The sequence below is a fragment of the Rhinichthys klamathensis genome, unplaced genomic scaffold, assembly GCF_029890125.1.
Source record: "Rhinichthys klamathensis goyatoka isolate OS25496 unplaced genomic scaffold, OSU_Roscu_1.1 h1tg000281l_1, whole genome shotgun sequence".
Lineage (NCBI taxonomy): Eukaryota > Metazoa > Chordata > Actinopteri > Cypriniformes > Leuciscidae > Rhinichthys > Rhinichthys klamathensis.
In genome coordinates, this window is record NW_026606800.1 from 2,877,463 (window position 1) to 2,893,951 (window position 16,489).

The 16,489-nt window shown below is 35.1% G+C and overlaps 1 protein-coding gene across 1 annotated transcript; it reads left to right on the forward strand.

The window, feature by feature from the left end:
* The first annotated feature begins 1,198 nt into the window (after window positions 1-1,198).
* Window positions 1,199-12,819, forward strand: rfx6 (regulatory factor X, 6). Its single transcript, XM_056269508.1, has 19 exons — window positions 1,199-1,528; window positions 1,715-1,868; window positions 1,975-2,098; window positions 2,370-2,431; window positions 2,550-2,627; window positions 2,799-2,826; window positions 3,505-3,612; window positions 3,711-3,788; window positions 3,876-3,989; window positions 4,849-4,898; window positions 5,021-5,180; window positions 5,267-5,405; window positions 6,272-6,381; window positions 6,459-6,576; window positions 7,753-7,875; window positions 8,371-8,577; window positions 9,487-10,002; window positions 11,204-11,413; window positions 12,328-12,819. The coding sequence occupies exons 1-19, from the start codon at window positions 1,333-1,335 to the stop codon at window positions 12,504-12,506; spliced, it is 2,754 nt and encodes a 917-aa protein (XP_056125483.1). The 5' UTR covers window positions 1,199-1,332; the 3' UTR covers window positions 12,507-12,819.
* The last annotated feature ends 3,670 nt before the right edge of the window (window positions 12,820-16,489 follow it).

A 16,489-nucleotide genomic window follows, 5' to 3' on the forward strand; every position in this document is an offset into this window, starting at 1 on the left:
TTAAAAAAGAAAGACAAAAAAATGACCTACCCAAAACCTACAAAAGTTTTCTATTTTAAATAAATGTTTTATTTTTTTATTTTTTTTTTATTCATCAAAGAATAAAAATTTTCATCAATGAAAAAAGTATCACAGATTATAAAAACATATGTTTTGTGGCAACATTAAAAAGTAATCCTAATGACAAAAATTACTTAACTTTACAAATTTACTAAAACTTTAACTAAAATTAAAATGGCAAAATGTAAAAAAAAACACAAAAAAAACCCAAATTCAATATTTTAATAAAAACTATAATAGTATCTCAGTAATACTAAAAATAAAAATAAGCTGAAGTAAAGTTTTGCTAATTTGTATCCTACCTTTTACATTTGTTTCTGACTCATGTATTGTTTCGTAATTGTTTTCTAAATGTTTTACTTTGAAAATCCTATGATAATCTGTTTAATTGAAGCAAGGTTGCTATAACGGGGCACGTTGTCACAAAATGTCAACACTTATACAGACATTACAGTCAAACTGTCCCACAACAACTCAACTCCTAAAACTTTTAGATGAATAATATGCTTTCATTGTCCAGTTTTTGTGTTTATTTGTCCATTTTACAATTTTCCTCTTATTTCCATGCTTCAGATATGGCGTTTTAAACTCTGCCTATATACAAGGCCAGCAGAATCTTCTCCTCACTATTACAGATGAAACCAGCAAAAAAAGTTCCAGAAAATAGTGTGTTAATGGATGTAAACGAAAGGGAAAAGTATAACATTAAGGAGGCTGGCTCTGATTGGGTCTATAGGCGAGCTGCAAGATTTCCAGATTTCAAGGAGATGATATCCCTCTAGGTTAATCATTAAATCCCAGAATCCATTGCCAGTCTTCTGTAAATAAGATAAATGGCCCTAAGGCACTCACCTCTGTGACGCACCATTTCAGAGAGAGCAGAGCTTTAATTAAGACTGGAAGGTGTTATCTTACCCATTCTTGGATTAATGAATTTTTACAGGATTATTGTTATATTTCAGCTGCTATTTTTAGAGTTTCCATCGTGCTACAGGTTTATTTTGTGAGCATTTGTTTCTAGTGAGGAAAGAGGAAAAGCAACACACATAGTTGACAAATTGTTTAAATGTTGTTCTTTTTTTGGGATGCTTTGGAGATGTGTATCATTTCAGGAATGGATATATGCATCACTTTGCCAAACGTGAGAATGGGCCGCGTTGATTTTGGAATGTTTTAACAATTTAGGTTTTGAGGGGCTCTATTTTTTTTCCCATTATTTCACTTGGTTTTAATTTTGCATTCCAGTTTTTCTTTTTTGATTTCTCCTTGAACATGCCAATGAAAAGAAATATAGGGAGTCCTTTGAAGAATGAGACGTTTCATCAACTACAAGCGTCGCAGACAAAGAGAGCTTGCAAAAACGCAGATGACCTCCACGCGACAATTCATGTTGACCAAGACAATCTCGGAAAGAACATGTTTTTCAAAGCCAGGCTTGATGAGGAGGAGGATTCTGGCATTAAATCAGGTGGGGAAAAATCATCTTTGTTGTAAATTGTTTTCAAACTTGCTTTGATTAAACTAGTGCTATGCTTTCTTTCAATGCACAGTTAGAAATTCTCAATCTGTCGCCAGTTTGTTTTGCAATTATACGTTGTGAATAGTTTTGGCACACGTCACCGTTTGAAAGCTATGTATGTTATTCATTTGGCAGAAGCTGATGAAAGTAATGGAAGCATTTCCTCTGAAGAGGACCTGGGCCACCTGGATTTTTCTAAGACGTTCTCTGTCAAACAAACGGTGCCAAAGAAAAGTATCAGTCAGATCATCAAGGACAAGAAGAAACAGACTCAGCTTACTTTACAATGGTACTCTCTGATCAATTCTTCTTTTGAAAATGAAGCTTGCCATTACAAATAATCTACAAAAAGTGGATGATATTATTATAAGCTTGCGTTTTGCTTTTTCTATTAGGCTTGAGGAAAACTACATAGTTTGTGAAGGTGTTTGCCTGCCACGGTGTATCCTTTACGCTCATTATTTAGACTTTTGTCGGAAGGAGAAATTAGATCCTGCTTGTGCTGCCACTTTTGGGAAGGTAAGAGGAGTTTTTATATCTTCTGTTATAATACAGACAGTTATAAGTCTCTGTGATAAGTATTATAATATCCGATTTCGAAAACAGATACCGATTGCACCGAAACCTATTGCATTTTCGGTGTATTTTAGTTCATCTTTAGGATTAATACCTAAAAGGCTGTGCTTCCCAAATATGTACATTATCAGTTATAAATAGCTGTTGATCTTGTATTTACAGTACATGGAGATCGATCTTACGATGTGTTAGAGTTCTAATGTTATCATTTCAGACCATAAGGCAGAAATTTCCTCTGCTTACAACACGAAGGCTTGGAACCAGAGGCCATTCGAAGTAAGAAAGAGCCACATGGCCCGGTCACTGACTGAAAACTTTATTTACTCCTATTTAATAATACTTAAATGCCTAAGCTAAAGCTCTTGACAGTGTTTGTCCTCTGAATGTTTTTCAGGTATCATTATTATGGTATTGGAATCAAGGAGAGCAGTGCGTATTATCACTCTGTGTACTCAGGAAAAGGTTTGACACGGTTAGTTTTGACCTTCATGCCTTCAATTCAGCATCCAATCATAAGTCCTTGAATGTTTTGAATAATCACATGAAAGGCGAGTGATTTTGCAATGCCCATGCTGAGACACATTATATTTTTCAAAGTTATTTTTCATTTCGGTTTTTAAATGCTCTTATGTGTTTTGCACAGATTCTCTGGAAGCAAGCTGAAAAATGAGGTGGGCAGTCTTACTATATATATATATATATATATGTGTGTGTGTGTGTGTGTATAGGACCATTCTAGTTTGGGGTCAGTCATTTTTTAAATGTTTTTTAATGTTCTCACCAAGGCTGCATTTATTTGATAAAAAAAAAAAAACAGTAATATTGATAAATATTCTTAAAATTTAAAATAACTGTTTTCTATTTTAATAAAATAGAATGTATTCCTGTGATGACAAAGCTGAATTTTCAGCATCATTACTCCAGTCTTCATTGTCACATGATCCTTCAGAAATCATTCTAATATGCTGATATGGTGCATAAAAAATATTTCTTCTTATTATAAATGTTGAAAACAGTTGTGCTTCTTAATATTTTTGTGGAAACCTTTAATAATTTTTCTCTGGCATCTTTGATAAATATGAAGTTCAAAAGAACAGCATTTATTTAATAAATCTTAAATCTTTTGTAATATGGATGTCTTTAGTGTCACTTTTGATCAATTTAGTGCAAAGTATTAATTTCTTTTAAAAAAAACATAAGTCTTTTGTGGTGGAATGTATGCTTGCAAAATGAGACTTTACATACATTCCATATACATATTTAGAATATGTTGTAATGTGTTTCTATCAACAACATAGCAGAATATGATATAATATTACTTATATTCCGGCTTCTTATTTTTTCCACAGGGAGGATTCACCAGGAAATACTCTCTTAGTTCTAAAACAGGAACTCTTTTACCAGAATTCCCAAGTGCACAGCATTTAGTGCTTCAGGAGTCTGTTTCAAAAGAGAAGGTCTGTTCATTTCAATGGAAACCCATTCCAAAATGCTGTTTATATGTACCGCTTTTAATGTACTTACCTCAGATTCTGCTATGCTCTTTATTTTTTAGGTCGACACATTGATAATGATGTACAAAACTCACTGTCAGTGCATTCTGGATAATGCCATTAATGTCAACTTTGAGGAGGTGCAATTTTAAGCTCTTAAAGAATCTCTTGTCATCATATCTAGATTCTAGAAAAAGATTCACTGTAATCAATCCCATTTGTTCCAGATCCAGAACTTTCTGCTTCACTTCTGGCAAGGAATGCCTGAACATCTCCTCCCGCTGCTAGAGAATCCAGTTATTGTGGACATCTTCTGTGTGTGTGACTCTATACTTTACAAAGTGAGTGTTTATGAACCATATCTGGGTGTTTCTTCAGAAGGTTTGGGGTCGGTTAAAAATGGATGTGCTGTTTAATATTTTTATGAAATCTGTGGTACATTTTTTCCAAGATTCTTTAATGAATATAATGTTCAAAAGAACAGCTTTTATTCGAAAATAAAAATCTTTTCAAATTATAAATGTCTTTACTGTCACTTTTGATCAATTTAATGCATCCTTGCTGAGAAAAGTATTCATTTAGCTTACTGACCTCAAACTTATGAATGGGTATGTCTCAGAGAATTACATTTTTATCATTTTCTTACATGGTTACATTAAAAGTGTCCAGGACACTATGACAATCATTTATTTTTGCTACTTTTCAAGTGCCATTTATGTTTAGATTTTATTCTTGTATCATAGTTCCCAGACCAAGACTTTGAAAGATGAAAATCAATCACAGAAATCTTATTAAATTTTTAAAGCTACACTCTTAGAAGAAATGGTTCTATATAGAACCTTAAAGGGTTCTGTCAAGCACTTCATATGTGGAACATTTTAGAGGTTCTCATAATGGGATCATTTTATGGATATAGTTTTAATTAATTTATTTAAAAAAATAATAGTTTTATGAATTAAGCAGTTCGTAAATATACTTTATCACTAGAAAAAAAATTAAATTACCCATTGAACATGAACTTATTATGAACCCAATTAAACAATTTTTTCTAAAAGTGTATAATAATATAAACCATTTACATATTTATTGTGTGAAAATGTGATCATTTTTTACACAATTTTTGTTTTTGTTTTTTACAGTAGTTCATAATTGTCACATCATGTTTGACTTATCACCAGCTGGCTGAATTGTTTTTCACAGGTTCTGACCGATGTTCTCATCCCTGCTACTATGCAGGACATGCCAGAGAGGTTTGTCTTTGAGACTGCTGCATGATATACACAACATTTGTTTTTTTATGCAGTGGATTCAAAAAGATGTTGAATTTCATATTGGTAAGTGTTTTTGAGTGAGTTTGGGAAAATATCTCCAGTCTTTTGGCAGATATTCGAAATTTTGCCAAGCACTGGGAACACTGGATGGTGTCTTCCTTGGAGAATCTCCCAGAAATCCTCTCAGACAAGAAACTGCCGATAGCTCGACAGTTTGTGTCCTCCTTAAAGAGACAGACCTCCTTTTTACATCTTGCACAGGTAGATGATTTACAGACATCAATAATTCTTGCTTTTGTTTATTTTGTAAATATTTGTGCAACTATAATGTACAAATGTCTTTTCAGATTGCAAGACCTGCACTTTTTGACCAGAATGTTGTGACTTCTATGGTGAATGATATTGATAAGGTGGATCTGAACAGTATTGGTTCTCAAGCACTCCTTTCAATTACAAACGACCAAGATTCAGACTTCTATTCCGAATGTGAGTTACTGGTGGCTTGGTAGTCAAACCTTTGGATGTTTTTTTTTAGAGGGGCCATGAATTGAGAAATCAAATTTTCCTTGATCTTTTGACATAAAAGAGATCATTACTATACAAATATGCTGTAAGTTTCAGAACTCAAAACTTCCTCGTTAGTTCAAATACAGCTATTGAAACCAAGCTCTCAAAACAAAAAGATTCCGGAGTTTGTCTCGGTATGACGTAATAGTGCGACGAAAGACCTTCTGTGCAGAAGATCAACGCCTACATCATTGCCTCTTTAGCCCCGCCCACAGATTTGCATATGTCATGTCGTAGTAAATACGAGAGAGACGCAAACACAGGATTACTCCAGCAACAAAACGATTGATGCCTCTGAGGATTACAAGACGTTTTGCAGTGCCAAATTGTGGAAAACACAGAATTTGCATTGCCTTTCTTGTGATCCTAACATTGAGGAAGTGTGGAAGTGTAATTGTTCATTTTAAGTTCCAGATCGCATCAGTAAGACAGTGTTTGTTTGTTCACTTAATTTGACTCCGTACTTAAACTTTATTTGCCACAACCAAGACTTATAAAGTGTATGTAATACGCATAAATGTTTCACAGTTGGCAAATGTTTCAACTATGTCACAAGATAAACATCTTTCTGTAGCATCTTCGTTTCAACTAATATAATGTAATGTAATAAAATAGCCTATTACTTCTAAATTAGGATGTTTTTTTAAGTGTAAAATATCTTGCTCAAAGTGGACCTCAAAGTAGATTACAATTTTCTTTTTAAATGCGGTTTGTGACCCTTTTACAAAAAATCTCATATGCTAAGCCTCGAAATGTATTTATGATTTCTTGATCTTTTCTGCTAGATGACTCCATTTCAGTGTTTCAAGAGCTGAAAGACCTCCTGAGGAAAAATGCCACTGTAGAGTCTTTCATTGAATGGCTGGACTCGGTGGTCGAGCAGAAAGTCATTAAGGTTTGTTGCACTGCAATCCCACAGCAGTCAGACTAGCAATGAATGTTAATATTGAATTTGCATAATCTGTTTTATAGCCCAGCAAGCAAAATGGTCGGTCGGTGAAGAAGAGAGCTCAAGATTTTCTTCTGAAGTGGAGTTTTTTTGGAGCACGAGTGATGCACAATCTTACCCTAAACAATGCTACCAGCTTTGGTAAACCTTTAGCATGCATTCATACACACAGTAATCATTGATTCGGTTTCTTTCAAATACTCCAGATTATTTTAAAGTCAGCATGAAGTAGAAGTTGCGATCGTTTTTTATTCCCCTATTGTGACTTATCTCCAAGTGAAACGGTTTCTCAAACTAGAAAAAGTGTAGGGCAAAACTTGAATTTGTCCATGGGGAATTGATTGGATGGTTGTGGTTTGCTATTACTGTGATGTCATGTGAGTAACAGGTTGTCCCGCCCTCGCGACAGTAAACACATCATCAGAGAAGAGATGTCACTGCAAGAGGGAGGGAAAGTTATTTTGGTTAAAGATTACGAGGGCACATGAATAAAAAAAAAAAGATGTGCACGGCACGGATAAATAATTTCGAATAAACACTGCAATAATTCCACTGAAAAACACAAGAATTGTCCATTTTGATTTAATGGTGACTTTAAAATCTTTAGGTATAATTGGAGCATCCTAGTATATAGTCAAATTTATACCATTTGGTTTTAGCTGGGGATCCACTGCGGAGAATAAGCCATAAAAGCCTGTACAAACAATCCTTTATCTTGTGCCGTGTGTGTGCGCCCTGATTAGAGCATGACCTTTCTCAGTGTTCCTAACATTTGATGACCCTACAGGTGTTCACAAAGCCAAACAGTATCACCTGGAAGCACTAGCTCAGTGAAACCCGTGGGAAAGTGAAGTTGAGAGCATTGCATTGTGGGATACAGTACTCTGCGTAGTGTGCTAGTGTAGTTGCACTCTGCAAATTTTTTGAGGGCAAAGCCAATTTATGAGCAGCATGAGTGAAGCAGTCGGATACCTATTATTTTGGATTATTACTGTTTAGGCAGTGAGTTTTGCAATAGCCTACTAAAACTATTTAAAGAGATATGAAATATGAATTTCTTTCGTCTGCTGAACACAAAAGAAGATCATTTGAAGAATATGGGTTAACCAAACAGTTGATAGGACTGAAAAATACTCTAGTCAATGGGGCTCATCAACTGTTTGGTTTGGCCCATCATTCTTCAAAATATCTTCTTTTGTGTTCAGCAGAAGAAAGAAATTCATACAGGTTTGGAACAACTTGAGGCTGAGTAAATAATGACAGAATTTTCATTTTTGGGTGGAGTATCCCTTTATGCTGGTTTCTTGTAACTTACAGGCTCGTTCCACCTCATTCGGATGCTTTTGGATGAATACATCCTGCTAGCAATTGAGACACAATTCAACAACGACAAAGAGCAGGACCTTCAGAATCTACTGGAGAAATATATGAGGAGTGCAGGTACCCTAATAATTTAGTTTTATTTATATAATGAGTTTGTTATTTTACTGGACACTGCCTTTCAAAAGTTTTTTTTTATATATATATATATTTTTAAAAAAAGTCTCTTAGGCTCACCAAGGCTGCATTTATTTGATCAAAAATACACTAAAACAGTAATGTTGTGAATATTATTATTACAATTTAAAATAAATTAGAATTTTCAGCATCATTACTCCAGTCTTCAGTGTCACATGATCCATCAAAAATCATTCTAATATGCTGATTTGCTGCTCAAGAAACATTTATTATTAGACATTATTCCATTTCTTATCTGTTTACATTTCTTAAGCAGCATTTATTTGAAATATAAATCTTTGTAACATTAGAAATGTCTTGACTCACTTTTGTTCCCTAAAAATAAAATGATAAATCGTACTGACCTCAAACCTTTGAATGGTGGTGTATATGCAAATAAATTTAACCCAATTATCTGTGATGTTTCCATTTTGACAGATGCTAGTAAAGCTACATTCACCGCCTCCCCAAGTTCCTGCTTCTTGGCCAATCGGAATAAATCCAGTGTGGCGTCCAATGATTCGACTGTCAAGGACGAGAACCCTCCAGAACATGATTTCCTGTCGCTCACAGCTGCACAGCAGGGGCTCGGGGCCAGTACTATCGTGTACCATAGTACCGATCCGGACAACTTTACTATTACTGGTACTTAAAAACAGCAGCTCACACGAATTAGAGAAATGTTCATTTTTTATGTTTTTCGTTAAAATTATTTGTTATAGAGCGCACATGTTTCAGGAGCCTTTATTCCAGAAGTATTTTTTCTATTCATTTTCTCCAAAAGTATTTCAAACAATCTTTCAGCTTCAAGATGAATCACAACATTGCAAATTTATTTGAAATCAAAGACAAGGGTGTCAAAGCAGGGAATCAAACTGTTAACTGTCAGTGTGTTGGTAGCGGGACACTTGGCATTTTGAAATCGGACATTGCGTTACCGTGGATAAGGTACTTTAAAACCTTTTAGCGGGCTCAATTCTTGTGATATCAACTTCAAAATAATTAATTTGCTGATAATGTATTACCAATTATTATTGGTGCTAAGTTATTAATAATAGTTTTTATTATTATCAATGTTGAAAACAGTCTTTTGCGGCAAAAAAATCACTTTTGATCAATTTAATGGATCCTTGCTGAATAAAAGTATTTCTTTCTCATTTTCAACATTGATTATAATAAGAAATATTTCTTGAGCAGCAAATCAGCAATTTAGAATGATTTCTGAAGGATCATGTGACTGAAGACTGGATTAATGAAAATTCAGCTTTGCCATCGCAGGAATAAATTAGATTTCAAAATATATTTTAAATTGTTATTTTAAATTATAATAATATTTCACAATATTACTGTTTCACTGTATTTTTGATCAAACAAATGCAGGCTTGGTGAGGATAAGAGTTCTTTCAAAAACCTTTTTTAAAAATCTGAATTAATCAAAATTTTGACCGGTAGTGTAAATAATATTTAATATTAATACAATTAAAATGATTATTAATAATATAATAAATAATTGTAACATAATTTATATGAATATAATGACTCATATTTTTCTAGGTCAAATGGATTACTCGCAGAACAGCGCCCCCCTGATGACCCCTCCGATCTCTCCAGCCATGATCAACCGTAGCAGCGTGATCAACCAGGGCCCGATGGCTGTGAGGCCGCAGAGCAGCTGCCCCATACAACCCCAACTGTCCTGCCAGACTTTCCCCGACACCATGTACCAGAGTCTTCACAATGCTAGTTCTGGCACCTACCCCAACTCCTCTTACTACCAGCCTGTGTTCAGAGCTCAGACTCACACTCCCACGCCAGCCTATCAGGCTCATACCGAAAGCGGACGCTACGCACCCTTTTCTGGACACCAACTGACTAAAGACTGCTTCAGCAGCAGCTGTACCGGGTCTCCCTACAGCTCGAGGGTTGCATCGACTGGATACGCAGCCACAGGTGACCCTGCGATGGACACTGAGGGCGTACAGCTGCTGGACTCCACAGGGTACAGCTTTGGAGGAAGTGCTGCCAGTGGAGATGGATGCGCAGGTTCGGTTTGCAGCTCTGGGCACAATGGTAAGAGATGCTGAAATTATTATTGGCCAATTAAGAGTGCACTTTTATACAAATGTACACTACAGTTTAAAAGTTGGGGGTCAATGCGGTTCTTTTGAACTTTCTATTCATCAAAGAATCCTGAAAAAATATTCAGCAGCACAACTGTTTTCAACATTAATAATAATATGAAATGTTTCTTGAGCAGCAAATCAGCGTATTAGAATGATTTCTGAAGGATCATGTGACACTGAAGACTGGAGTAATGATCCTGAAAATTCAGCTTTGACATCACAGTAATAAATTACATTTTAAACATATTCAAATAGATCAGTTATTTTAAATTGTAATAATATTGCACAATATTGCTGTATTTTTGCTCAAATAAATGCAGCTATGGTGAGCATAAGAGACTTTAAATAAAAAAATATTAAATAAGTCTTACCAACCCTAAACTTTTGAACAGTAGTAGTTAGATAAAAACTATTTAGTTAAGATTAGCTTATGCATATACACATGCCTAGTGGTGACCTTAGTTCAAATGTTGTCTCTTTTGTCTTTTATTAATGCAATTTAAAAAAAAAAAATTATGGAATATATTAAAATAAATGGAAAGAATATATTATACCCATTGAAGCATTTCCTATCCTTTCTTCAATAATCCCTTTTTTGTAATTTTGCAAGTTTTATGTGTGTGTGTGTGTGTGTGTGTGTGTGTGTTATATTTTGATGGTCCCCTTTAGACAATATGTTGACTATAAGTAACTGTGTACCTATATGTCAACTAACTCTCATCAGAGTATTAGTAGAATATTAGTAGACTGGTTAATATCTGCTAACATTTTAATTGTAATGGTCCTCCAACAGACGATCTACTGACTATAAGTAACTTTGAAACTACATGTCAACTTATTCTCCTACCCCTAACAGTCTACTAATACTCAACTAATACTCTAGTGAGAGTTAGTTGACATGTTGGTGCAACATAGTCAACAGACGGCCTAAAGGGGACCATCAAAATAAAGTGTAACCAGGAATAATAATATAAACATACAATGAAATAAAAAAGTGATTTACCCCCAAATTTATCTGTAACATATAACAAGAGGACAAGATTTATCATGTATTTTAATTATGTTACTATGGTGCTCAGAAAGGTAAATATGAGTTTGTTTGCAGATGCTCCTGTTGAAACATTACTGTTCATCTTTCTCCTGAGCAGGATATTACAACAGCAGTGGTTACGTGGACGCTCAGAGGATGGGCACGTTTATCGATCAGCATGTGTCAGTTATCAGCAGCGTGAGCAGCATCCGCTCTGTTTCAGCCTACGCCGAAGTGCACGACCCTCTGAACATCCTGGACAACACGAGCAGGAAGACAACAAGACCCTACTACACTGAACTGTCTGCAATGGGCACACACACAGCAGGTGAGGACAGAAATCCTTCTAGGGGAGACCGGGGCTAGTTGTCACACGGGTGCTATATCTCAGCACTTAAAACAGCTGCTGGGAAAACACTGACTGAGTCAACAAGTTTAGCACGTTTTATTTGTACACGATCGTTCCAAAGTTTAGGGTCTGTAGTCTAGTTTAGAAGTCTCTTATGCTCACCAAGGCTGCATTTATTTGATCAAAAATACAGTAAAAACAGTAATATTGTGAAATAGTATTATAATTTAAAATAACTGTTTTCTGTTTTAATATATTTTAAAATATAATTTTTTCCTGTGATGTCAAAGCTGAATTTTCAGCATCATTACTCCAGTCTTCAGCGTCACATGATCCTTCAGAAATCATTCCAATATGCCGATTTTCTGCTCAAGAAACATATTGTATTATTGTTGTGCTGCTTAATATTTTTGTGGAAACCAAAAAAAAAAGAGTCAGTGATACTTTAATGAATGAATGCATTTATTCTAAATATAATTCTTTTGTAACATAATCAACGTCTGTACTGTCACTTTTGATCAATGTAATGCATCCTTGCTGAATAAAAGTGTTTAAAAGTGTTAAACTTACTGACCCCAAACTTTTCAATGGTATTGTATGTTGTAAAATGTTGCATTTCATTAATTGCTTCATAACATAATTTACTCTTTAAGTTTTTCAATTAAATGTTATATAATGAACTATTTAATGGCAGGTTCTTACTGTGACAACTTGCCTCGCTCAATGTGTTTTAAATAAACTACAAATATCTTTATTCTGTATTTATGTTCAATAGCTGTTTTCTAGCCAATAATATGTGCTTTGTACGGAGTGTGACAACTAGTGTGTGTATATATATAAAAGATGTATATCTGCTATTATATCAGTCTTATGCAATTTCTGTTCTATTTCAGGATCCAGCATCGCTCATTCCTGCTCCGTCTCAACACCCTGCATGTATGGAACTCCTGCTCCTTATCACTCCCAGAATGCACTGCTGCCTCTCCAAGGAACCACAGAGATCAGAGAAATCGTGTCGTCCCTGCCCCCCATCAACACTGTGTTCATGGGCTCAACTGGTGGGCCACCCTGACTGATACCTTATCTGTAATTCTACATCTCTATTATACTCACAGGAGGTGAGACATGTTTTAGTTCATCTGTATATTTTACAGTATATATTTAATTGCCAAATAAATTGCAGACAGGCTAACTGATTTATTTTTTATTGTTTGATTTGAAATGGGGGGGGTTGTGCTAACAAATGACAGGTAATGACCCAATTATATAATTATCTTTTCTTTAAGGTTGTGTAGTATATACTGTAATATAATCACAATTCATCTTTGTTCTTAGTTTAGCATTCTTGTATATACTAATAAAAAATATAAAATTTGTTCACATTATTCTGGAGGCTGAAATGTATTATATAATAAACTACAACAAACTAACAAACATCACTGTGAAAATCTGATAGTGGATAAGTTGATTTCTGCATTATTCACTAGACTAGGTTAAGTTGATAAAGGTGTTGACTAAAACTAGGCATCCAGGCCACAAGCTGTTCATACATTGCGACTCTTGGTGTGGGTTCTTTAAATTTAGCTTTGTTAGTCTTTGAGCAGATGGACGCTAATAAATCCATAATCAGATCGGCTGAAATGATATCATTGCATCATAATATATTTGTATGTATGCTGCTGGTGCAAACTCGCCATGGCTCGGATGAGGATTTCAGCATTTGTCTGTGTGTAAATACGTGACGATAAATGATAAAACTGGCCACATTGTGCTGGCCTTTATCTCCTCAAAGGGAAAATCCATTTCAAGCCTCGGACAGGAACAGATGGCTTGAAATGTAATGATTACAAAATCCTGACGTTAAAATAGTTTAATTACAAAGTCAATAATGCCTCCAACAATTGCCAGGGCTTTAGTGTAAAAACAACAGAAGGCAGAACGCAAACCTTGGGACAATGTTTAACCAGAACTTTGCATTAGGCAGGGAGACTCCATATGCAGCTCCGGTAGAGCAAAGATCAACAGATCCTGTGTAATTATGACTGTGTGTGTGTGTGTGTGTGTGTGTGTGTGTGTGTGTGTGTGTGTGTGTGTGTGTGTGTGTGTGTGTGTGTGTGTGTGTGTGTGTGTGTGTGTGTGTGTGTGTGTGTGTGTGTGTGTGTGTGTGACAGAGAGAGAGAGAGAGAGAGAGAGAGAGAGAGAGAGAGAGAGAGAGAGAGAGAGAGAGAGAGAGAGAGAGAGAGAGAGAGAGAGAGAGAGGTTAGTGCAGTAATGTGTGCTTACCTGACCGGTCACAATCATATTTACCACTTATGCTTTTACAATCATTTTACACTCTTCTTTCAATTGTTAATTCACATCTGTAGGCTTCTTTCTCAGCACATGAGTATAGCAATCATTCGTTGCATCCATGTTAATACTCTACCATTCAAACGTCATGCATAAGCTAATCTTAACTATAGTTTAAAACGTTTTTGTCTAAATACTGTTTAAAAATATGGGGCCAATAAGATTATTTAATGTTTTGGAAAGAAGTCTCTTATGCTCACCAAGGCTGCATTTATTTGATCAAAATACAGTAAAAACTGTAATATTTTGTGAAATATTAATTTAATTGAAATGAACTGTTTTCAGCATCATTGCTCCAGTCTTCAGTGTCACATGATTCTTCATGTGATGAATAGAAACTTCAAAAAAGCAGCATTTATTTGAAATATCACTATAAATGTCTTTACTGTCATGTTTGATCAATTTAATGCATCCTTACTGATTAAAGTTATACATTTCTTTCAAAAAAAAAATCTTACTGACCTGATACTGTTACATATGTTATTTAATATATGTGTAAGAAGTTTTTGTATGTAATAATGGCTAACTTTGATGCTAATTTCATCCAATTTAACATTAAATGTACATTTAAATTCAACCAGCAGGGGTCGCTAAAGATCATTTCCAGTACTGAGATCGGAGCATTCAGGGAGATTTATTTGTAGCCCCGAATTTTATTTGATATGACGGGTACAAGTGAACTACTATCTAAATAAATCAAACATAGTCCTACTGTTACTAAAATTATTATATTGTTTGCTACACGCTACTTTGTTGTCATATGAACCCAAGTTGCATGTGTAACTCAACCGAGTTGTGTAAACTTGGAAATAAAAAGGATTATTTTGGTTTTTAATTCAAGTTTGTGTAAAAATTACTCACTTTTTGTCAGGCCGAGTCAAGAAAGAGATAAAAATTCTAAAGGACATTACCTTTAGAGAAGACGCTTTAATTGGTTGGTTAGTAAGAGTTTGTCAGTTTGAGGGTATTTATTTAGGATAACAAAGTCATTATTTTCGGGCGGCACACAGCTATGCAGATTCAGACAGTTTACACGTTATCGCCAGGATCAGCTCTGCTGTGGAAGTGTTTCCTCAACACTTGAGATTGCAGGGTTGAGAGGAAAAGGCCCTACAGCATCTGTAGCAACACATCCATGAAGGAACTTTATCAGTGTGTACCGTTTGCGGAGGAGGCTTTTGACTAGATTTCCCAGTAGCGGTTTGTTGGCACTTAACAGGTTGTCAGAGAACTTAGTGCCAATAGCCAAAGGAATGAGTAATATAGTCCTTAAAGGGATAGTTATTCTGTCATCATTTACTCACCCTCATGTTGTTCCAAACCTGTATGAGTTTCTTTCTTCTGCTGAACACAAAATAAGATATTTTGAAGAATGTCGGGAACCAAACAAGTTATGGTCCCCATTGACTTCCGTATGGGGGGAAATAAATACTATGGAAGTCAATGGGGCTCATCAACTGTTTGATTTGGCCCATTTTTCTTCAAAATATCTTCTTTTGATGACAGAATTGTCATTTTTGGGTGAACCTCTTTAAGGTTGGATACTCTATCAAAAAACAATGTGATGTGTGTCTATTGTTTCTAAGCTTTTTTTTAATGTACTTAAATTGTTTTCTGTCTTGGCCAATAGAATGTTGTCACACTGGATGGGTTAAGTTGTCACTTGCAACTGAGTTTGGTTTCTCGCCAGGTTTTTTCTCCATTCTGTCGCGTAAGTTTTGGTTACTTGCCACTGTCTTCTTTGGCTTGCTTTGTTGGGGTTTAAACACGATTGAATGAGAACAACATTATGAATTGAATCTTTTTTTCCTGTTTATTACTGTGAAGTTGCTGTGAAACAATTATTTTTGGATAAAGAGCTATAGAAATAAAAGTGACTTGACTTGCCATTCGCAGGCTTTTCAGCAAACAGTAAACAGTAAAACAATAAGTGAACTCTACAAATTGGGGTAAAAACGATGTGACAACCAGCCCGACCTGATCATTTTCTCTCAGTTGCATTCATTTAGGCACATGGATGGAGAGAAGTGTTAACTGATTTTGGTCCTCCATCTCTTTTGTCTAATTCTTGTATTCTCTTCTTATCACTCTCTCATAAGGCCACATGTATTATGATGTCTTCTGTACGAGTATTGTTAGATGTTATGTGCTGTATGTCCACATAGGGGCAGTGTAGTGAAGGAGATTGAAACACTAATGTCCCTCACTGTTATGTGTGCATCAGAGGGTTCAGGAGCACTTTTGTTTCATGCAAATCGCTGTTTTAGAAGATGATGTATTTAATTCATCTTAGCGTTTTTAATCTGGTTGCACTGACATTAAATGTTTCTATTAAAACATTTGTTTTAATGTTTTTTTTTTGTGTGGACATTTCCTCATTCGTAGGTCATTTGGATAGAAGCATCTGTTTAATGAATAAATGCAAATATAAATATACAACAAAGGGCTGTTATTTTTTAAGTGGACCTGAAATAAGGAAATGCTGAAAATATGTATTTTATTCCTTTTTAATTTAGCTTGTTTTCCAGGAAAAGGTTTCTTGCACTCTTAAAAAAAATAAAGGTTCTTTATTTTCAAATGGTCTCATGAAGAACCTTTAGGCCTACCATCCATGGAACCTTTCCATTGCACAAAATGTTCTTTATAATGTTCTTCATTACGGGGAAAAAAAGGTTCTTTTAAGATGATTCACTGAAAGATTCTTTG

Bases quoted from the DNA above. Each gene is read 5' to 3' on its own strand.
- rfx6 (XM_056269508.1), top strand. From the start codon at position 1,333: ATGCCAATGAAAAGAAATATAGGGAGTCCTTTGAAGAATGAGACGTTT. The intron at 2,628-2,798 runs GTTAGTTTTGAC...TGTTTTGCACAG, and splicing joins TCAGGAAAAGGTTTGACACG to ATTCTCTGGAAGCAAGCTGA. The intron at 11,414-12,327 runs GTGAGGACAGAA...GTTCTATTTCAG, and splicing joins AATGGGCACACACACAGCAG to GATCCAGCATCGCTCATTCC.